Source organism: Castor canadensis, chromosome 16, assembly GCF_047511655.1.
Source record: "Castor canadensis chromosome 16, mCasCan1.hap1v2, whole genome shotgun sequence".
NCBI classification, from domain to species: domain Eukaryota; kingdom Metazoa; phylum Chordata; class Mammalia; order Rodentia; family Castoridae; genus Castor; species Castor canadensis.
Genome location: NC_133401.1, coordinates 7794245 through 7816499, shown reverse-complemented (window position 1 = coordinate 7816499; position 22255 = coordinate 7794245). Strand labels below are relative to the sequence as shown.

Here is a 22255-nt window from a genome sequence, read left to right as displayed (position 1 = left end):
GTGACTTACCCTCCCCACTCTGGTCCTTACTTCAGATGATTATTATGCCTTAGGGATAAGCATGTGTACCTTCAAGAAACTATGTGGTTCACTCCACTTCCTTCATTTGAAAGGTAATCGTCAAGAAGTTACAAAAAGCCTGACCTGGCTAATCACCTCTGTAATCCCAGCCATTTGTGAGATCAGGAGGATCATGGTTTGAAGCCAGCCTGGTAAAAAGTTAGTGAGATACTGACTCAATTAATAAACTGGGAATGGTGGTGCACACCTGTTACCCCAGCTACTTGGTGGCATAACTGGGAAGACAGAGTTCCAGACCAGTCAGGGTAAAAATGGGAGATCTTATTAAAAAAAAAAAAAGAAAGAAAGAAAGCAAAAAGGAGTGGGAGTTCAAACCCCAATACTGCCAAAAATTATTTTTAAAAAAACCACTAAGGCAGAAATATATATTGCAAGGACCTGGAATTTGTATCTTCAGCCTAGCTGATAATGTCAGAATGTTATTTCAGCAGACAGGGTTGAGATGTACCAAATGCCTAGAACAATAAGGGCCCTTTATCCGAAGAAATATCTAACAGGAATCCCCCATCCCACTTTTCCTAGCATTTATGCCTCTCCTAAATCAGCCCATTCAAGCCCTTCTGTGTGCCTAATTTATGTGGCATGTCTGTCCTTTTGCTCTACTTGCAGAATAAGTGTGTTTTCTCCTTGTCTGTGTGTTTCTCCATGCCTGAAAAAAAATTTTTTGGTGGGTCTGGATTTTAACTCAGGGCCACATGCTTTGCAAAGCAGGCACCCTACCACTTGAGCCACACCTCCAGTCCATTTTTGCTCTGGTTATTTTTTGGAGCCGAGGGTCTCATGAACTATTTGCCCAGGCTGGCTTCAAACCATGATCCTCCCAAATCTCAGCCTCCCAAGTAGCTAGGATTATAAGCATGAATCACTTGCATCTGTTCCTGCCTGAAATTCTTATTCTGTGCTCAGGAAAAGAATGTAAAGTGTTCAAGATTTTGTTTGTTTGGGGTTTTTTTGGATACTGGGTTTGAACTCTTGCTAGGCAGGTACTCTACCACTTGAGCCGCTCTGCCAGCCCTTTTTTGTGTTGAGTATTTCTGAGATAGGGTCTTGAGAACTGTTTGCCCAGGCTACTACTCTCTGTTTCCTGAGTAGAGGATTACAGGTGTGAGCCACTGGCACCCAGTGATAAAATTTTGACTTATGTAAAATCAGAAACATCTGTTATAAAAAATCAGTGTTGTTTTCTTTAAACATAACATCAATTTCAAAGAAATTTTATGTGTGTGGCAGGAAGCTAACTTGCTTTTTTTTGTGGTACTGGGGCTTGAACTCAAGGCCTACACCTTGAACCACTTCACCCTTTTTTAGTGAATGTTCTTTTCAAGGTAGGGTCTCATGAATTATTTGCCTGGGCTGGCTTTGAGCCTCAGTCCTCCTGATTTCTGTCTTGTGAGTAGCTAGGATTTATAGGCATGAGCCACCGGCTCCCAGCTGCTTACTTTTGCTTAGAGCACAGACCATGGAGATACAGCCATTCAATCTTTTGGCTTATTTTAGGGTGTTAGAGGATGTGTGGGGGAGGGGGTAGGTGCTATACTAAAGTTGCTGGTTTGGGAGGTGCTGGCCTAAGGAATAACTCAAGTTTGAAGAGCAGTTGTCAACTATTCCAATTACCAGAAGGGTGAGTTAGGCCCACACTGGCTTCAAACCGCAATCCTCCTGATCGCTGTCTCATGAGTAGCTAGGATTACAGGTGTAAGCCACTGACACCCAGCTATTGGCCTATCTTTTGTGTGTGTGAAAATATATATAACATATTGCTGGGATCTCAAGGGTCCCTGACCCAAATGGACCTACAGAAGGACTGAAGACACGAAACACACGAAAGGACTCAGGAAGGAAGGAAATCATGAGACACGTGACCAGAAGGCTGGTGACCTAACTGGCCAATTTTTATTTTTGCATCAGGCTTTTTAAGCAGTACAAAGTAGGAAGTTATACAATGTAAGAAGAACTTCTATTCCTGGGAAACAATGTCCTCTACCTGAAAAACAATGTTCTTACTCCAATCTCCTAGGTTTCACAAACGAAACTCAGACCCTCCTATTTTCTGTGAGGACACCCAAACCTCCCTGTTTTCATCTAGCTTCACTTGGTTTCACATATATAAAACTTGGGCTTGGTTGCCAAAGGCTTGTGCCATGTTTCTGACCGTTCATAAACAAATAGCTTCAGGTTAATATTTCTTTTCTCCAGACAAAGGGAGCCTCTCCATGTTTCCTCAAAACCTCAGTGAGAGACGTGGTGCACTTGCAGTCCCTGACCTTGTCAGGATCCTGCTAAGCCACAACGACCTTGTCAGATTGCAGCTCATAGCTCCCAACAATATATAATTTATAACTATATATTATATAATTTATCGTTTTGCAAAACAGATTCTATACCCATTGAACGGCTTCCTGTTTCCCGTTTCTTAGGCCTCTGGCAACCAACATTCTACTTTGTTCTAATGAATTTTACTACTCAAGGTATCTTACATGTAAGTGGAGTCATACACAATTTGTCTTTTCTTGTGATTGACTTAATTCTCTTAACATAACGTAAAGGTTATTTCATGTTGTAGAATATGTCAGAATTTCCTTCCTTCCATTTTCTTATATGGTCTGAAATCAAACCCAGGACCAAGCACATGCTAGGCAGGCACTCTACACTGAACTACACTCCCAACCCTCCTTCCTTTTGTTAACATTGAACTTCATGTACACACTACATACTGCTTCTCCATGCATCCATCAGTGGCCCCTGGGTTGCCTCTTTTTGGCTATTGTGAGCAATTCTGCTGTGAACATGGATTTGCACATAATCTCTTTGGAAGGTTGCTTTCAGTTCTTCTGGATGTGGCATTGTGAGGCATATGGTAATCCTGTGTTTCATCTTTTTTGAGGAACCACCATATTGTTTTCTACAGCAGCTGCACCCTTTCATCAGCAATGCAGAAGGATTTGATTTCTCCACATCCTCACTTGGTCTTTTCTGTTTTTAAAATAATAACCATCTTAGTGGCTGTGAAGTGGTTTCTCATTATGGTTGTGATTTGTATTTCCTTAATTAGTGCTATTGAGCATATTTTTGTTTGCTTATTGGCAATCTATTCAAAACTTTTGCACATTTTAAAATTGGATTATTAACTTTCTGTTTAGTTATAGAAATTCTTTATATAATTCTGGTTTTTAAGCTTTTATCAGTTATGTGAGTTGCAGACATTTCTCCCATTCAATGGGTTGCCTTTAAACTCTGTTGATAGTGTCCTTTGGTGCATAATTTTAAAAAATGCACAAAATTTTAATAATATTTTAGTATGAAGTCCAATTTATATGGTTTTTCTTTGTAAGCATTTATTTCTGACTCAATTCTGTCTCACTGAGCTGCATGTCTGTCTTCATGCCAGTACCACATGGGTTTGATTATTGTCGATTTGTAACAAGTTTTGAATTCAGAAGTGTGAAGCCTCCATTCTTGGTATTCTTGCTTTATTGGCTTCTTCTTTTTTCTTTTTCCTCTGTTCTTTCTTTTGGCTATTCAGAATCACATGAAATTCCATATGAATTTTAGGATGGACTTTTCTATTTTTGCCAAAAACGTCATTGGCTGGTGACTCATGCCTGTGATCCTAGCTACTCAGGAGGCAGAGATGGGAGGATCAAGTTTCAAAGCCTGGCAAATAGTTTGTGAGACCCTATTTCAAAAAATACCCATCACAAAAAAATGGCTGGTGGAATGGCTCAAGGTCCTGAGTTCAAACCCCAGTACCACAAAAAAAAAAAAAAGAAAAACAGAAAGAAGAGAGAGAGAGAGAAAAGAAAGAGAAAGAAAGAATGAAAGAAGGAAAAGAATGAAAGAAAGAAAGAAAAAGAAAGAAAGGGTCATTGGGATTCTGAAAGGGATTGCATTGAATCTGTAGCTCCCTTTAGGTAATAATGACATCTTAACGCTTTTCAATATATAAGTCTTCCACCTTCTTGGTTTATTCCTAAGTATTTTATTCTTTTTGATGCTGTTGTAAATGGAATTGCTAAGTTCCTTTTTGCAGTCTTCATTTTGGTATTTTGGTATGTGTCCTAAACTGTTTTGTCCTGCTATGACAGAACACCTCAGAGTGGTTGCTTTATGAAAATACCTCTAAAGGGGCCACATTTGGGGAGGCTTTGTTGCTGCTTCATAACATGGCAGAAGGCATCACAAGGAGAGAGAGTGAGAGAGAGCAAGTGATCGAACTTGCAGCCTTGAGCCCTTTTACAATCAACATTAATCCTTTCAGGAAGGCAGAGCCCTCTTGGCTTAATCCTTTCTCAAAGGTCCCACCTCTGAACACTGTTGCTTCAACGATTAAATTTTCAACATGCATTTTTAGAGGGACACATTTACACTATAGCAAACCACAACTGATTTTGGCGTGCTACTTTTGTATCCTGAACGTTTGAGAATTAGTTCATTAGTTCCACAATTTTTTTTTTCTTGAGACAAGGTATCATTATGTAGTTCAGTCTGGCCTCAAATTCTTCCTGCTTCTGCCTCCTGAGTGCTAGGATTGCAGTCATATACCACTATCCCCAGCTTGGTTCCAGCATTTTTTTTTTTTCGGTGGGACTAGGGTTTGGTCTCAGGACTTCATGCTTACAAAGCAGGCACTCTACCGCTTGAGTCACACTTCCAGTCCCACTTGCTCTGGTTATTTTGGAGATGGGGGTCTCTCAAACTGTTTCCCAGGTTGGCCTCAAACTGTGATCCTCCTGATCTCAGCCTCCCGAGTATCTAGGATTACAGGTGTGAGCCACCAGCACCTACCAGTCCCACCATTTTTAATGGAGTTGTTAGGATTTTCTGCATATCTGTGAACAGAGATAATTTTACTTATTCCTTTCCAATTTGGTTAGCTCTATTCTAATCTCCTGATCAGTATATCCAACTAATAGATGTCTCTAATTGTATGTTCCACTGGAACTTTAGGTTATTAAGTATTTCAAAAGTCATATTCTATCCTCCTTTTCTAGGAGTCTTCTTTCTATCTTTTTTCCCCCTTCCATATGATCTATCTCAGTCATTCACAAACTATCCAACTAGGTTCTACATCTCTGTTACACCCTAGTACAAATTGGTGGCCAAGGTCTCTTCTACCACTGATAATAAATAGCAAATATGTTTGCTAAATAAAATGAATATGTTACAGCACATTATATACAGCTTCACAGAGAATGATACTAACTTCATAATATAATAGGACCATACTTTTTTTTAAAGTACTGAGGTTTAAACTCAGTGCCTCATGCTTGTTAGGCTGGCACTCCACGACTTGAGCCACAACCCCAGCCCTTTTTTGCTTTAGTTATTTTTAGGAAAGAGTCTACTACCTTTTTTTTTTTTTTTTTTTTTTTTTTTTTTTCCGGTGCTGGGGACCGAACTCAGGGCCTTACACTTGCCAGGCAAGCGCTCTTCCACTGAGCTAAATCCCCAACCCCAAGAGTCTACTACCTATGGCCTCTGCATAGCTGGCATCACAGGCATGTGCCACCACTCCTGGCTTGTTAGTTGAGATGGATCTATTTGCCCCGGCTGACTTTGAACTACAGTCCTCCTAATCTCTGCCTCCCAAGTAGCTGGGATTATTATCATTAGTTACTGTGCCTGGCCAGGACTGTATTTTAACAAGATCTTATTTTTATGGTGGTACCGACAGTTTGAACTCAGGGCCTCACACATGCTAGGCAGGTGCTCTTGAGTCACTCTGCCAGCCGTGTTTTGTGTTGGGTATTTTCAAGATAGGTTCTTGCAAACTATTCTGCCGGGGCTGGCCTTGATCTCATTCCTTCTGATCTCTGCCTCTTGAGTAGCTGGGATTACAGGTGTGAGTCACCTGTACCCAGCTTCACAATAAGTTTTTTTTACATATTATATACTTACTGTGTAATGCTCATAACTTCAAATTGATTAGAAATGTTGCTGAAGGAAAAATGTGAAGATGTAACTGCTGAATTTAGTCAGGAGGAAAGGCTACAACTGAAATCCACTTAGAGAAATTTATACAGGACTTTGATCTTCAAGAAATCTGGCTACCCAGTCACATCAAAAATGGGTAGCTTCATTATATAATGTAAATTATAATGGTAAGGTGCTCCTTTTCCATATCTAAAATGCTTAGAGCCATTAATTAGCTTCATTTATTTGCCCTTGACATGTAAGATTCAAACATTATTCCCTCTGTCCAATTGTGTGTTGTACAGCCTTAAAAGGAAAGATCATTGCTCCATTCTTTTTCACAGGCCAGCTTACTGTAAGTCTCGAAAACTCCATTGTTTCATCCTGCAGAAGCCTGTGTGCTCCAGAGTTGATTAGAGTGATGGTATTTTGTACTGCATTTACTTCACATTTAAGTGCTGTATCATTTCCCCATTTACTGATTGTAAGTCACAGAAGTTGATGTGATCCTCAGTTGAAGCAAAAATCATGTAAAGCAGATATCTGCAAGATGAGCAGATGAAAACCAGGTAGATATGTGTAGAAAAAATGCCCATTTCAGTTATCCACTGAGGGTTCCCTACCTGCAAAATGTTGTCCAAGGAGAGTCTCTCATCAGCCTGTCTTAAGAGGTGGGAGGGATGCTGCATATGTCCTGATAGGTCTAGATTCTCTTCTTGGATCAGCATCAAATTCTTCCTCCATCAAATTCTTAAGAACCACTTATTCAAACTGTCAGCTTTCCTTCATCACAACTTTAGTTTCATAATCACTCTCCCTTTCACTGGCATCCTCAGTCACACTTAATCTCACATCCTTCATGATGCCTTCAGTCCTTCACCCATCATCCAGTCTTTTAAAATGCTAGTGCAGGAAAGAGCAGGGAAATGCATGGGAATTAACAGGCATAGGCCATGACTTTCTAAATAGAGCTCCAATGGCTCAGTAATTAAGAGAAAGGATTTACAAACGGGACTACATGAAATTAAAAGCTTCAGCACAACAAAAGAAATGGTCACCAGATTGAAGAGGCCACCCACAGAATGGGAAAAAATCTTTGCCAGCTACACATCTGACAAGGGATTAATAACCAGAATATACAGGGAGTTCAAAAAACTAAATTCCCTCCCCCCAAATCAATGACTCAATGAAGAAATGGGCAAATGAACTGAACAGAGTTTTTGCAAGGGAAGAAGTCCAAATGGCCAAAAAACACATGAAGAAATGCTCAACATCCATGGCATAAAGAAAATGCAAATCAAACCCTCACTCCTGTAAGAATGACTATCATCAAGAACATGAACAACAACAAATGTTGGGGTAGATGTGGAGTAAAAGGAACCTTATACCCTGTTGATGAGAATGTAAATTAGTATGACGACTATGGAAAACAATATTTTAAGTCAGGTTGCAATGAAGGTACTTGCACACCCATGTTTACTGCACCATTATTTACAAAAACCAAGCTATGGGAACAGCCAAGATGGCCCATTACTGATGATTAGATCAAGAAAATGTGGTATTTATATGCAATGGAATTTTATTCAGCCATAAAGACGAATGAAATTTTGTCGTTTTGCTGGAACTGGAGAACCTCATCATAAGTGAAGTTAGCCAGGTTCAGAAGGCCAAAGGCCTCCTGGTTTTTTCTCATATGTGGAATATAGATATACCCAATACAATACAAGCAATATTATGAAAAATAGGTCATGCTAAGGGGAGGTCACATACAAGAAATGGAAGGTAAAAGAAGGAAGTTAAGAGGGTGGATATGGTTGATGTACTGTCTACACAAGAATGAATATAGAATTTTTAAACCTATTGAAATCACCATACTTCATTTCCTATCATCTTCCTGGTATTCTGTCACTATATTTCAACAGGTTTTTTTTTTTCACCTCCACTTCCCTTCCACTTAGGCCTTTTACCAGAATGGCTAGCCTCAAAGTCAGTGTCACATTTCTACTAAGTCTCCTTACTTTATTCACCCCCCCCCACCGCCGGCAAATATTACGATTTCATAAATAACATATATGGAAGGAAAGAAAAAGGGATGGAAAGGAAAAGGAGGGAGGGTGGAAGGGAAGAAAGTAACTATAGGGTATGTAATGTATGAGAGTCTCCTCTGAACTCCAATTTAGTCCTCCTTGGGTTCCTTCCCTGGAAACAAGTTCAGTTTCTTGTATATGCTCCTGGGTTTTTTGTATGTATGTGCACACAAGTATTTGTACACAGCCTCTAGTCCTTTATTTTTGTTGCATATTATACATACCACTGGCCACATTGCTTTTTTTCTACCTATTGCATCTTGGAGAGACTACCAGAGGAAAATACATTATCTGCTTTTTTCCCTAATAATCTGCTTCCCCCCTCCCAACATTATCTACTGCAATATGATTACTAATGCAGTGTAAGATTGCTTGATTTCTCTGTGGTTTCTTTTGTCTTTGGGATAGATTCCCACTAAGGATGAGTAGTGAAAACACTGTGGTTTAAAGTTATGATCTGCTTTTTTTTCTAATGAAAATGTAGCATTCTAACACATGGAAGTATGAATTTATATAACCAGTCACTTATCAGTGAACATTAGGTTATTTCCCAGCTTATGTTAAAATGAACATTTTTTGTAATGAATATCCTTATTGTGTTGAAGGTTCCAAAAATTACCCTTAGGCTTTGTGATTTATTTGAAGTTCTGCAAAGATCCAGAAAAGCTGTAATACTCCCTGTTATGGTTTATAACAGCAAAAAGATAGATTAAAACCATCACCACCACCCCCAGGAAAAAAATAACCAACAAGCAAAAACAAGCACAGAGCAAAGAGAAAGGTGCAAGCTTCCACTTGTCCTCTCCTAGTGGAGTCAGACAGCAGTGTCTAATTTACCAGCAAGTGTTGCCAATCAGGGAAGCTCCCCAAAGCCTTAGTGTTCAGCATTTTTTTGAGTGGGGGGCAGTCACTCAATATCAGGTGGATATTGAGGAAGAGAATCCTAGCCAGAAGTAACATCAAGTACAAATGCCATGAAGCAGGGGTACAATCAACTATTCAAATAAATGTAAGTAAGAACAGAAGAGAGGTACTTGGAACATTTGGAATTACAGGAAAGGAGCAAATAGTTAAGTGTTGATTAAAGTCAAAGCTTGAGTGTTCAAGGATCTAAACAAAAAGTGTTTTAGGAACAGTAATCTGGGAATGGAGGGAATGAACAAGATAAGGAATTGGCAATTATTAAGGCAACTTGTTCACTAGTAAACCAAACAATGTACTAAGTATAGTATGAGAAAAACTCTTCTGGAGTTTTTGCTTGCTGATTTTTCTCTGCACTTTTATTTTTTTTCCCAACCACTCACATTACAATTTAGAGTCAATGTGGGTGCCAGAAAGAGTGCCAAAATATAAGTAAATTCTGAGTGAGTCAGTGAGTCATGACTTAAATATTATGCAATGTGTAAATGTATTAAAGTATTACATGTTACTGCATTAATATGTATAATTCTTAATGATTTTTCTATCAGTTGAGAATAAATTTAAATTTTTAAAAGATAAAATACATTCTTTTTTCTTTTTTTGGCACTTATGGGATTTGAACTTAGGGGCATGCAATTTGCCAGGCAGGCACTCTTACCACTTGAGGCACTCCAGCAGCTCTTTTTAAGTGCACACACATATCTATTATTATTATTATTATTATTATTGCAGTACTGGTGCTTAAAGTCAGGGCCTACACCTAGAGCTACTTGACAAGCCCTTTTTTTCTGATGGATTTTTTCAAGATAGGATCTCTCAAACTATTTGCCCAGGCTGGCTTCAAACTGCGATCTGCCTGATCTTTGCCTCCTGAGTAACTGGGATTACAGGCATGAGCCACTGGCATACATACTTTTTAAGTGAATTACATTTTGGGAAAACTGGATTTTGACAATGAAGTTGGACCATTAACTTACACTATATACAAAAATTAACTCAAAGTGGATCAAAGATCTAAATGTAAGTACCAAAGCAAAAAGTCTTAGAAGAAAATATGGGGGGAGGGGCAGGCAACAAAAGGAAAAATAAATTGGACTTCATCAAAATTAAAAACTTTTTTGCATGGGCTTATAGAGTCTGTCAAGTGGTAGAGTGAGTGCCTGCTTAACAAGAATGAGGCCCTGAGTTCAAACCCCAATGCTGCCAAAAAAAACAAAAAAAGAAAAAAAACTAAAAGACAAGTTGCAGGCATGGTAGGGCACACCTGTAGCCCCAACTAATCAGGAGGCTGAAGTGGGAGTGTAGCTTGAGCCCAGGGATCCAAGGTCAGCCTCAGCAACATAGCAAGACTCTGTCTCAAAAAGGAAAACAAACCCCCAAGGCACAACAAAAACGTCTATAATCCTAGCACTGAGGAGGCTGAGGCAGGAGGATCATGAATTTGAGGCCAACCTGGGTGGGCTACATAGCAAGATCTGTCAAAAAAGAAAGAAGGGGGGAGGAATGTTATGTAAAATATAGATGGGGTGAATATGATCAAAGTATATGCATATAGTGAATATCACAATGAATCCCCTTTATACAACTAGCTTATGCTAATAAAAAATTAAAAGAAAAAGAGGGGGTGAGGGATGGAGGGAAGAAGGGAGGAGGAAGGAAAACTGGCAAAGAATTTGAATAGACATTTCAATGAGTACATGTTTGATATCATGAATCATTAGGAAAATGCAAATCAAAACCATGAGATACCACTTCATATCCAATAGGATGGCCATATTATTTTTAAAAATTGGAAAGTTTGGTAAGGATGTAGAGAAATAGGAAACTTGTGCATTGTTGGTGTTGTGGTTGCAGAACAGTTTAGAGATTTGTCAATCAAAATATTAAACAAAGAATTACCATATGAAGCTGAGTGCTGGTGACTCACACCTGTAATCGTAGTTACTCAGGAGGCAGAGATTAGGAGGATTGTGGTTCAAAGCCAGTCCAGGAAAGTAGTTTGAGAGACTCTATCTTGAAAGGAACCCATCACAAAAAAAGGGCTCGTGGAGTGACTCAAGTGGTAAAACACCTGCCTAGCAGGCATAAGACCTTGAATTCAAACCCCAATACCACCAAAAACCAAAAATATAAATACCATATTGTCCATTAATTCAACTTCTGGTGTATACCAAAAAGAAATAAGAGCAGAAACTCAGATATTTACATAGGAGCATTATTCACAATGGTCTAAAGATGAAAACAATTGTGTATCAACAGATGAACAGATAAACAAAATGTGGTATATACAAACAACAGAATATTCAAACTTTAAAACGAATAAAATTTTAATGCTACAGCATGGATGAACCTTGAAAACAATGTGAATGTTTTAAGTTAAATTAGCCAGACACAGGACAAATACTGTATGATGTTACTTATATGCAGTACCAAGAAGCAGCAAATTCTGAGGGGCAGAAAGAATTGAGTTTATGGGGTGCTAGAGGGGGGAGAATGGGAATTCTTGTTTAGTGGGTTCAGTTTGTTTGGGATGATAAAAAAAAGTTCTGCAAATGATGATTCACAATCTTGTGAATCTTGTGAATGTACCAAAAAATGAACTTACCTCTTCTGAGCCACGAGGACTGAGGCTTTTCTAGTTTCATACTCTCTCCTTTTAGTTGCCCCACCCCATGGAATTGCAATCTACATAAATAAACTGTCCTTGCTCCACTTTTACTTCAGATTAACTCTGCTGATTTGTTTTCCACAGAAAGAAATCAGCCAAGTCTACAAAGCTCATTTTCTCAGTCTAAATACCGGACACATCAACAGCCAGGTCTGGGACAGAAGGTATCCTGAAGAAGAAATGTTTAGAGTATTGGGGAATTACTCGGGATTAGTCTTTCCCAAATACAAAAGTATCATCTTTGTCAATCCTGAGTGAATCTCTACTCTATCTCCAGATTCTTTGCATTTTGCCAAGTGTTGCTCAAGCTCATGGAAAAGAGGAAGCCAATGCCCCAAGGAAGTGACACTGGGATGAACTGAAATTCTTTTGTAAGTTAAGTTACATAAAGGTGGCAAACTGAAGTTATGTTGGTATATACAATCAATTTTCCCACCCATTAGATATAAAATCCAGTAAATAAATCTGAGGTACAGAAAGATGGTAAGATAGATAGAGATAATCCATCTTGCAGAAGCAGACCATAAACCAGTTACCAACCCTAGGGGAAAATAGTGTACCATTACACGGAGCAGGACTCTGATCACTTTTGCCTGTTACATTTTGGTATTGGTGTTGCCAAGGGAAACACTGTTCCATCTGGTGAAATGCGGATGAACAATGCTTTACTTACATAGAGAAGAAATAAGGATCAGCTGTGATAATGTGCCTCAATTCCTTTGGCCACAGGGGACCCCCCAGTACCCAAGGCAAGGCAGTTGCCACAGAACGAACCTGCCCTGTTCCCTCCCCTCTGCAGATATAGATAGCAGTGGGGCTGGCCAGATGTTGTGTGACACACACACTTTAGCAGAATAAAGGGATATAACTTAGGCCTGTGACGGAGAGATATGGTCCCACACTGGCACTAAGCCCAGCACAGGACATGTGGACGCTGACCTCTTTGTAAGGGAAAGAGGAAATGTTTCAGGCCCAAGGTCCACTGTCAGATACCCAAGGCAGTATGATGGTGTCCTTCCCACCAACGGGTGGGAAGGGAAATATGGGGCATTAGGAAACAAGATTCACTGTTGGAGAACTTGCAGGGTGTTTCAGTCCAGGAGTTATAGGAGTAACAATGGTGAGTAGAAATAGTAGGTAAGGACATACACAATGGGCAGTGGGACCTAGTAGATGGACTTACTGACATAAAGCTTTATTTGGAGGTTCTAGAAATTCAGCTGACAGGTGAGAGTGGAGTTCACATCTCCCCTGGTTTCTTGATGACTTAAGAGGGCTGATAACTGGAAATGGCCACTAACTACTTAGTTCTCTCACCACAATTTCAACAACTCCCTTCCCACTGGTGCCCAATCGACCTTCCCTTTCTTGAGTCAAGAATACGAGCTCTCTAGTCTAGACAGTGGGCAGGGTACTGACTCATTCTTCTAGGTCATATACCAAGTCTGGAATTCTCTCTGTCCTACGGAGAAACATCTATACAAGTAACTACACAGGAAAAGCAAGCATGAAGTGGTCCACTTTTTATATCACGCTGTGTGTTTTATTCAAGTTTATGAAAAACTTGAATACATATTACTACTTTTCCTCACATGACTTACTATCTACCTCAGATACATGACAAGAGTTAAGACAAATGGAGGTCAAATATCATTTTTATTATAGATTAGGACAAATTGGAAGATGAGAGTCAATGTGGGAGTGCAACAAGCATTGTAAATTTTCTTGCTCCAGTCATGGTAACTAGGTTGCCTCCTCCCTACTCACACCAAAGACAGCATCACCAATCATGTAGCATGGGCAACCCACGCTCCATGCAAAAGGGCAGATTCCACAGCAGAGAATAGTTAAGAACAGGGCAGGTATTTTCCCACGTTCTAGAGTCTGAGTCCACAGAAACCTACACAGCAGCCCTTATTTTACTTAATAATGACCCCCAACACACAAGAGTAATGATGCTGGCAATTCGGATATGCTGGAGTGAAGCTGTAAAACAATTCCTTTAGTTGAGACGATAAAAATTGTCAGTAAGTGAAGGGGAAAATCCTCTATAGTAAATTGTTAATTTTCTATTCTGGTTAATTTATAAATTAAAACTTATCACAGGCATGTGCAGGAAAACCTAATATATGTAGGGTTAAGTACTATCAGGTGTCCAGTGGGGGCCTTGGATCATATCCCTCACAGATAAGGGGAACTAGTGTATGTACCTCATACACAGCTTCCCCATTGCTAGATCTATCTTTTGGGAAAAGAAATAACACGAACAGAAAACACAGATTAACGTTTTGTTACATTTACTTGGAACTGTTCTATTACTGGTTTGTTTGGTCCTTTTGAGACAAGGTCTTGCTGTGTAGCTCAGGCTGGCCTTGGACTCAGGATCCTTCTGGCTCAGTGTCCAGAGTGCTGGGATAACAGTTGTGTGCCACCACACATGGCCCTGAAATCTTTCATTTAAATGAAACACAGATATTGAGATACAAAAACGAAGTATCCTTTCACCATGCTTGGTCACATTTCACCTTCCTTCTTAACTAGAGACCACTTTTTTCTCTTTTTTTTTTAGTACCACAGTTTGAACTCAGGGCCTACACCTTGAGCCACTCCACCAGCCCCCCCTTTTTTCTTTTTCTTTTTTTTTTTTTGGTGATGGGTTTTTTTCAAGATAGGATCTGTGAACTATTTGCCCAGGCTGCCTTTCAACTGTGATCCTCCTGATCTCTGCCTCCTCAGTAGCTGGGATTACAGGCATGAGTCACTGGTACTCAGCTGAGGCAACCACTTTTGAGAACTGAATGTGTATTCTTCTGATTCATTTTTATAGTTTTAGAGAAAGTGTTTTGTTCTTAACTAATGCTTTTTACTAGGATTGGTTAGTATTGATTTTATTCAAATTCACACATGTATCGTTATGTTTATCACTTCAGTTTCCTTTACATTTTTTTATCGTTTGTGTAGATTTAATTTGCTGCATTTAACTGATACAGAGTATTCTACTGTATGACTATATCACATTTTGTTCTGCTATTTTACAAGCAACAAGCATTTCTGTCCAATTCCTGGCTACCATAATTCATGCTGCAATGGACAGACCAATACATGACTCCCTGTGCAGGTGTGTCAGTTTCTTGGGTACATGTACATAAACTCCAGAGTAACAGTTGCATTTTTTGGAATCTAGTTTACAAATTCTTTCCTATCCCAAGGCTATTGTTTTGCTTTTTACATTGTTTTCAATACATTTGGAATTCACAATATTTTAATGCATGATGATGACACAGTATATTTTTCCATATGCAGAGTCAATTACCTGAGACCATTTTTAAGTTATCATGATTTCCCCACCAATCTGGGATACCACTTCTGTGAATTACTAATTCCATATAAATTCATGCATGTTTCTAGATTCAATATTTTGTCCCAGTCTCAATTTTCTACAACTGCATCAACAAGTAATTTTGATGATTATAGTTTTACAAATTATATATGTAGAAAAGTATGTAACAAAAATAATTTTGTCTCTTCAAATTCTTATTTCTCTCATATTATTGTCTTAATGCATTAATTCCAGGAATGTACTAATTGGTGTCCAAGACTGTATCCTAACTTTAATGAGAATGCTCTTAAATGTACAGTATTAGTAATATTTGTTGTGGAAATTTGGTGGGTACAGGCTTTCATTATACTCATACTTCTTATTAAATTGTATTTTAAGTTTTGAGTTGCTGCAGGATTTCCAACATTCATGTATAATAAAATTGCTGACATGTTATTAAATGTAAATTCTACCCAAGTTTTTCCTAAATCCAAGGCATTCAAAGAGTTTTAATGAGTATGAATTCTCTGGTGTCTAATGTGGTGTGACTTCTGGCTGAAAGCTTTCCCACATTCACTACATTGATAAGGTTTTTCACCAGTATGGATTCTCATATGTAGTGCAAGAGTTGAGAACTGAGAAAAGGCTTTCCCACATTCATTACACCCATAAGGCTTCTCACCTGTATGGCTTCTCATATGCACAGTGAGAGATGAGCTTTGACAGAAGGCTTTTCCACATATTTTACACTCATAAGGTTTATCACCTGTATGAATTCTCACATGTACGATAAGTGACGTGATTCGAGAGAAGGCTTTCCCACACTTGTTACATTCATAGGGTTTCTCTCCTGTATGAATATTATGATGTTTAATGAGGTACTGCTTCTGCCTGAAGATTGTTCCACATTCATTACATTTATATGGTTTCTCTCCAATATGAATTTTCTCATGTTCGGTGAGATTTGATTTGCCACTAAAAGCTTTTCCACATTCCTTACATGTGTAGGGCTTCTCTCCTGTGTGACTTCTCTGGTGTCTAATGAGGCTTGACTTCTGAATGAAGGCTTTCCCACACCCTTTACATTGGTAAGGTTTCTCTCCAGTGTGGATTCTCTGGTGGATAACGAGATTTTCTTTCTGGCTAAAGGCTTTTCCACACTCATTACATTTAAAGGGCTTCTTTCCACTATGGATGTTCTGATGTTTAATGAGGTATTGTTTTTGGCTGAAGGCTCTTCCACACTGACTACATTCAAATGGTTTCTCTCCAGTATGAATTTTCTCGTGCTCACTAAGGTATGATTTGCCATTAAAAGCTTTTCCACATTCCTTACATGCATATGGTTTGCTTCCTGTATGATTTTTCTGGTGTCTAATAAGAGCTGGCATCTGAACAGAAGCCTTTCCGCATTCATAAGGTTTCTGTCCAGTGTGATGTTTCTGATGGGAAAGGAAGTTTTGCTGCTGGCTGAAGGCCTTTCCACATTTACTACATTTATACGATTTCTTCCCTGAATGACTCCTCAAATGCAGACTGAGGGATGAGACCCGAGAGAATACTTTGCCACATTCAGTACACTCACATGGTTTCCCTCCAGTACGCATTTTCTGACGCTCTATGAAGTTCTGCTTCAGGTTGAAGGTTTCTCTACACTCATTACAATCATAAGGTTTTTCTGCTGTAAGAATTTCACCATGCTGAAGGAGATCTGATTCAGGCTTAAGACTTTCCAACATTCCTGTCACACACAGGATTTTCTCCTAGGTTTCCTTAGTATCTGCTCAGATGTGTCAAGGATGAAAGCTTGTCCACACTCACTCAATTCATATGGTTTCTTTTCAATATTAATTCTCAGGTGTCTAATGAAGTGGAATCTATCACAGAACACTTTGCTCACATTGATTATCCTGAGATGTGATGATTACAAAAAGGGATGAAACAGTATTGTCTTTATATTAATGGTCCTTTTACACAGTTTCTGTCATATTTAAGTATAAATTATGTATAAGTGTAAATTATGTTTCAAACTATTTTAAACCAAGTCCCATACACAGAAGTGTACTTTTGAAGAATCAATGTCTGTGTTCAGAGAAAATATTTTCCTGTTTCCTAGGTTTTCTGAGTTCTTCCTCAGTCTGTACTTTCAAAGAAAGATGCAACTCAACTCACAAGTCTTTCATATTACATCTTTATCTGTTTATAAACTTCCCAGACTGCTTCTAAAAAAGAGTACAAAAAAATCATCATTGAAAAAAAAAGTTAACAAGTACAAAATATTTGGTCCCTGGCCTGAAGTAAGCATCAAATAAATTAGCCTACTGATCGTCATCAACATCACTAACAACCTGTGAATTTTCTCACTACCATTAATAAAATTTCAGAAATGTGCTTTTAAAAGACTATTCAGGTCTAGTCTCTCAGTACAAAAGAACGCTCAAATACAAATATATTCACAGGTGGCTTTAATAAAATTTTGCATATATCTCCAATCAGTAAAATATGAGAAAACATGAAGACAAGGCAACTACCAGAACAAACACTAAGATGGGGAAAAACATAAAGAGAAGAATTTAAACAAGGTCTTTATTTCTATATCTTCCTGAAATTCCATTAGAGTGGTAATAAAGACTGAAGGGATGCAAATATTCACAAAAGCTAAAGGTGCTGAGACACAAGTGGACAAAGGACAAAGGAAACTTTGGAACGAAAGCAAATAGAGGACTGTAAATTAATGGCAGAACTGAGTAGCTTAAGTAAAATGCCAGCAGATGAGGAAACAAGGGTAATCTGTGATATGGATGACAACAAATAAGCTCTTTCACTGCAGAGGCTGGGCAAGAGTGGAAGGTTGGGCTTATCAAAAGAGTGTAAAATGAACTGCTGCTGCCTTCAACTCTCATAGCTGCTAGTAACTGGAAATCCATCACCAGAGAAGTAAAACAAAGAGGCTCCAAATTTAGTGCTGAAAAGCAAAGTAGTGAAAAGAATGGGATGAGGAAATATTTATCTATAAAACAGGAACCAGGTAAGGCACTTTTTGCAGTTGGTCTCCAAGAATGCTGGTGGTTGCCAGATGTCAAAAAATGAATACATTCTTTTCTAAAAGAATAACCCCATGAAAACACATACAGGCACAAACACTTGGGAGTTATAGTTCCTAAGTGATTGCTGCACAGTGTGGCTTACCGTTTTACAAGCCTTATCTATTCCTGCAAAGATTATAATAATCCCTCCGTTACCTCAATGTTAATACTAATGTAGACCCAAAGATGACAAAATATTTGAAGAAAACCAGATCATGAGAGATAGACGGAAACATGGAAAAGAACAGAAAACACACATATAACAATACCACAATGGGCTGGATGGACATGGCGGCTTATTTTTGTAATCTCTACACTCAGGGAAGCTGAGGCAGGAGGACCATGAGCAAGTTTGAGGCCAGCCTGGGATACATAGTCCATTTGAGGCCAGCTTGTGCTACATGGCGAGACCTTGTCTCCAAAACAAAACCCAACTGGACTGGGAGTGTAGCTCAGTGGTAGAGTGTTCTAGCATGCATGAGGGTCAGGGTTCAATCCCCAGTATCGAAAACAAACAAGCAGTATAATTAATATCACAAAGAGCTAAAAGAAATTATAGCAATGAAGTATTAACAGGATTCTATAAATAAGTGCTTTTGGAAATAAAGAATAAAATATTAAGTTTAAAAATTTAGTAGTTTGGTATAAAAACAGGAAATTTAGAATTAAAAAAAGAAGGAATGAAGCCTGTAATCCTAGCTCCTCAGAAGGCAGAGATCAGGAGGACTGTGGTTTGAAGCCAGCCCAAATTGTGAAACTCCTTTCACAAAAATAGGGCTGGTGGAGTGGTTCAAGGTGAAGGCCATAAGTTCAAGTCCCAGTACCTCACACACAAAAAAAATTAATGTAGAGCTGGGTGCCAGTGGCTCATACCTGTAATTCTTGGACTTGGGAGGCTGAGATCAGAAGCACTGTGATTCCAGGCCAGCCTGGGCAAAAAACATTAGGAGACCCTGTCTTAATGGAAAAATGCTGGGTGTGGTAGTACATGCCTATCATTCCAGTGACCACTGGAAGCTTAAAATAGGAGGACTGTGGTCCAGGGGAGCCTGGGCAAAAAGCAATACACTGTCTCCAAAATATTCAGAGCAAAAAGGGCTGGACATATGGCTCCAGTGGTAGAGTACCTGCCTAGTAAGCATGAAGCCCTGAGTTCAAACTTTTGTACCACAAAAAAATTACCAATGCAGAAAATTCTCACAGAGGGTCAGGCACAGTGGTCCACTCCCATAATCCCACTTATTCAGGAGGCAGATATCAGGAGGTTCAGGGTGTGAAGTCACACTGGAAAAGTCAGTAAAACCACATCTCAACAAAAAAGCTAGGCATGGTGGTACACACGACTAATCTCAGCTACATAGGAAGCATATGTAGCAGGATTGCTGTTCCAGACAATCCAGGTAGAAAGTGAGAACCTCTCCAAAAAATAATCTAAAGCAAAAAGAGCTAGAGGTGTGGCTCAGATGGCAGAATACATGCCTAGCACGTGTAAGATCTTGAGTTTAAACCTTAATACCTCTAAAAATAAAATAAATAAATGAATAAGCTAATTAATTAATTAAAATAAAATTCACAGAATACATGAAAACATCCCAGAATTATAGATTAAGTCTATACATAGACTGGCCTATCAAGTAAGAAAGAACATTCCATTTTAAAAGATCCATCCTAAAGCACATTATTGTGAAGTTTCAGCTAGAAATAGTAAGAGGATCTTAAATATTTGTTAAAAATTGTTTATCATACAGGGGGCTGGTAAAATGGCATACTGAAAAAGCCCTGAGTTCCCAGTACCATTGGAGCCAGTGGCTTACGCTTAATAATTCTAGCTACTCAGGAAGCAGAGATCAGGAGGACCTCAGTTTGAGGACAGCCTGGGCAAATAGTTTGAGAGACCCTATCTCGACAATGTCCAAAACACACAGAAAAAAGGGCTGGCAGAGTGGCTCAAGTGGTAAAGCGCCTGCCTTAAAAGCGTGAGGCCCTGAGTTGAAACTCAGAAAAAACAAACAAACAAAAAACCCCAAGAAAAACAGAAAACTTAATAACAATGAAAGAAATTAATCAAAGCTGAAAAAGAAATAATAAGTTCATGAATTGACTGTTGGGGAAAAAATTAAAAAGGCATAAAAGAAAGAAAAGAAAAAGGAAAAAAGATGATTTAGAAATAATGGGAAATAAGAAATTTGGTTTTAACCTATGAAATTAAAGCCAGAAACAGAAAATGTAAAAAAAAAAAAAAAAAAAGGGCAACTTGTTAACGTATTTCGTTAACCCTAAGCCTAAGGCATCGATGACTGGACCATGTGACTTTTACTAAACATTCAATAGGTAACAGAATTACTATCTATTTTAAATATTCCAACCACTTTCTAAATTCATTACATTTGGGAAAATATAATACATAACAGATGAAGACTTAAGGTACTACATTCTTAATGAGAAAATAAAAAGTTACATCTCCTTCATAATTAAAGCCCCGCATATTTTTATAGATGTTACATCAACACCCTTCACATATACTGTCATAACAATGCTGAACCAGGCAATATCATCTGAATATCAGGCAACACTGTCCTTTTAAGAACATTTATCTTGTGGTTTAAAAAATATTTTCAAAATGTTCCAATGAGTCAGTTTCTGGTGGCTCCCTCCTATAATCCTAGCTACTTGGGAGGCTGAGATTGGGAGGATCTTGGTTCAAGGCTAGCCTGGGCAGCCGTGAACTACCAAGCAATTCCAAAGCCCTGGGTTCAAACACCAGTCCCACCAAATAAAAAAAAAAAAATGCAAGCAAACTCTTAAACTATATTCTATGTAGATAGGAACCTGTTAGAACAGGGGTCAGCAAACTATACCCACTACCTTTTCTGTAAAAAGTTTTACTAGAACATGGCCTTGTTCATTCACTCTCTTATTGCCTGTGACTACATTTGTGCTACCGTGCCTGCTCTGAACAGATGCAACAAAGATCCTACCGCCTACAAAGCCTAAAATACTACCTGGCCTTTTACACAAAGTCTGCCTGACACCCTGTCCTAGCATAGGGAGTCCTCCCTCTCCCATCTGGCTGGAAATGAGATGAACTGTTTAACCACCTCCAATCACAACTAGTTAAGAAAGAGACAACCTGGAAGGAACCCTTGATCTTTAAAGGACCAAAGACCAAAGCTACCATGCAAATCTGGATTACCACATGATTGTTACATGAGCAAGAAATCAATTCCTATATTCTTATTTAATAGACTCCTTACTGGTGTTGCTACTTTTGCCTTTCCATCTTTTCAACAACTCTCAGCAGATCATCCGCAGAAATACTGTCACAGTTGAATCATGACATTGCTCTACTTGAAAGCCTTCTTGTATACACATGAAAACATTTAGAAGCATACACAAGACACTTAACAGTGGTGCTTGTGGGGAATAGAGAATTGAAGGTTAGGAAGGAGGAGACATACTCTACTGTTTTAATTTTCTATTAACTTACAATATTGTTTCTTGTTATAATTAACAGAGAAATTAACTAGTAGAACTCAGTAGTAATTTCTAAGCTTGCAATACTATTAAAGACTAGGAGGTGAGGAAATGTTAACCAAGAGGGCTGGAAATGATAAGACTAGGAATTAAGACTAATAGGATAAAATTCAGCTCTAGGTATATAACAATGAAAGTTGTAGAAATGCTAGAAAGTTCAATTTTATCTATTTATTAATCATTTTTTTGGCAGTACTGGGGTTTGAACTAAGGCAGGCACTCTACCACTGAGCCATACATCCAGCCCCCAAAAGGTAAATTCTAAAGAAAAGAATCTACACACTAATTTTGGAAAGATTATGGAAGAACGAAGGACTGAATGCTTAAGAAAATGAGCCTACACAGGTAGGGAGAAGTGAAAAATGGAGAATGTTAGTAAAAGAGAAAACAAACATGAACAAAATTGTAAAAATCAGTCAGCATTAGGTGCTCACTTCTGTAATCCTAGCTACTTGGGAAGATGACATCAGGAAGATCGAGGATCCTGACGAACTAGGGCAAAAAAAGTTCTCAATGAGGACAAAGCTGGGCATGGTGGCATGCACCTGTCATCCTACCCTTGGCAGGAAGCACAAACGAGTGTCATGGTCTGGGCAAAAAGTGAAATCCTCTCTCCAAAATAACCAGAGCAAAAAGGGCTGGAGGC

At 38.7% G+C, this 22255-nt stretch overlaps 1 protein-coding gene across 10 annotated transcripts in view; it reads right to left on the bottom strand.

Moving 5' to 3' along the window:
- LOC109678509 (uncharacterized) overlaps positions 1-22255 on the bottom strand; it is a 171492-nt gene that overhangs the window by 116214 nt on the left and 33023 nt on the right. For 3 of the 10 annotated variants that reach the window (XM_074058344.1, XM_074058347.1, XM_074058345.1), the window contains one exon: positions 13310-17211. The exons of 5 other annotated variants lie outside the window; for them this stretch is intronic. In XM_074058344.1, the coding sequence (XP_073914445.1) occupies positions 15499-16728 (1230 nt within the window). In that variant the 5' untranslated portion in view covers positions 16729-17211 and the 3' untranslated portion in view covers positions 13310-15498. Of the gene's footprint in view, positions 1-4617; positions 5430-5550; positions 6898-13309; positions 17212-22255 lie in introns of those variants that run through there. 2 more of the 10 variants (XR_012442765.1, XR_012442764.1) reach the window with 2 other exon arrangements.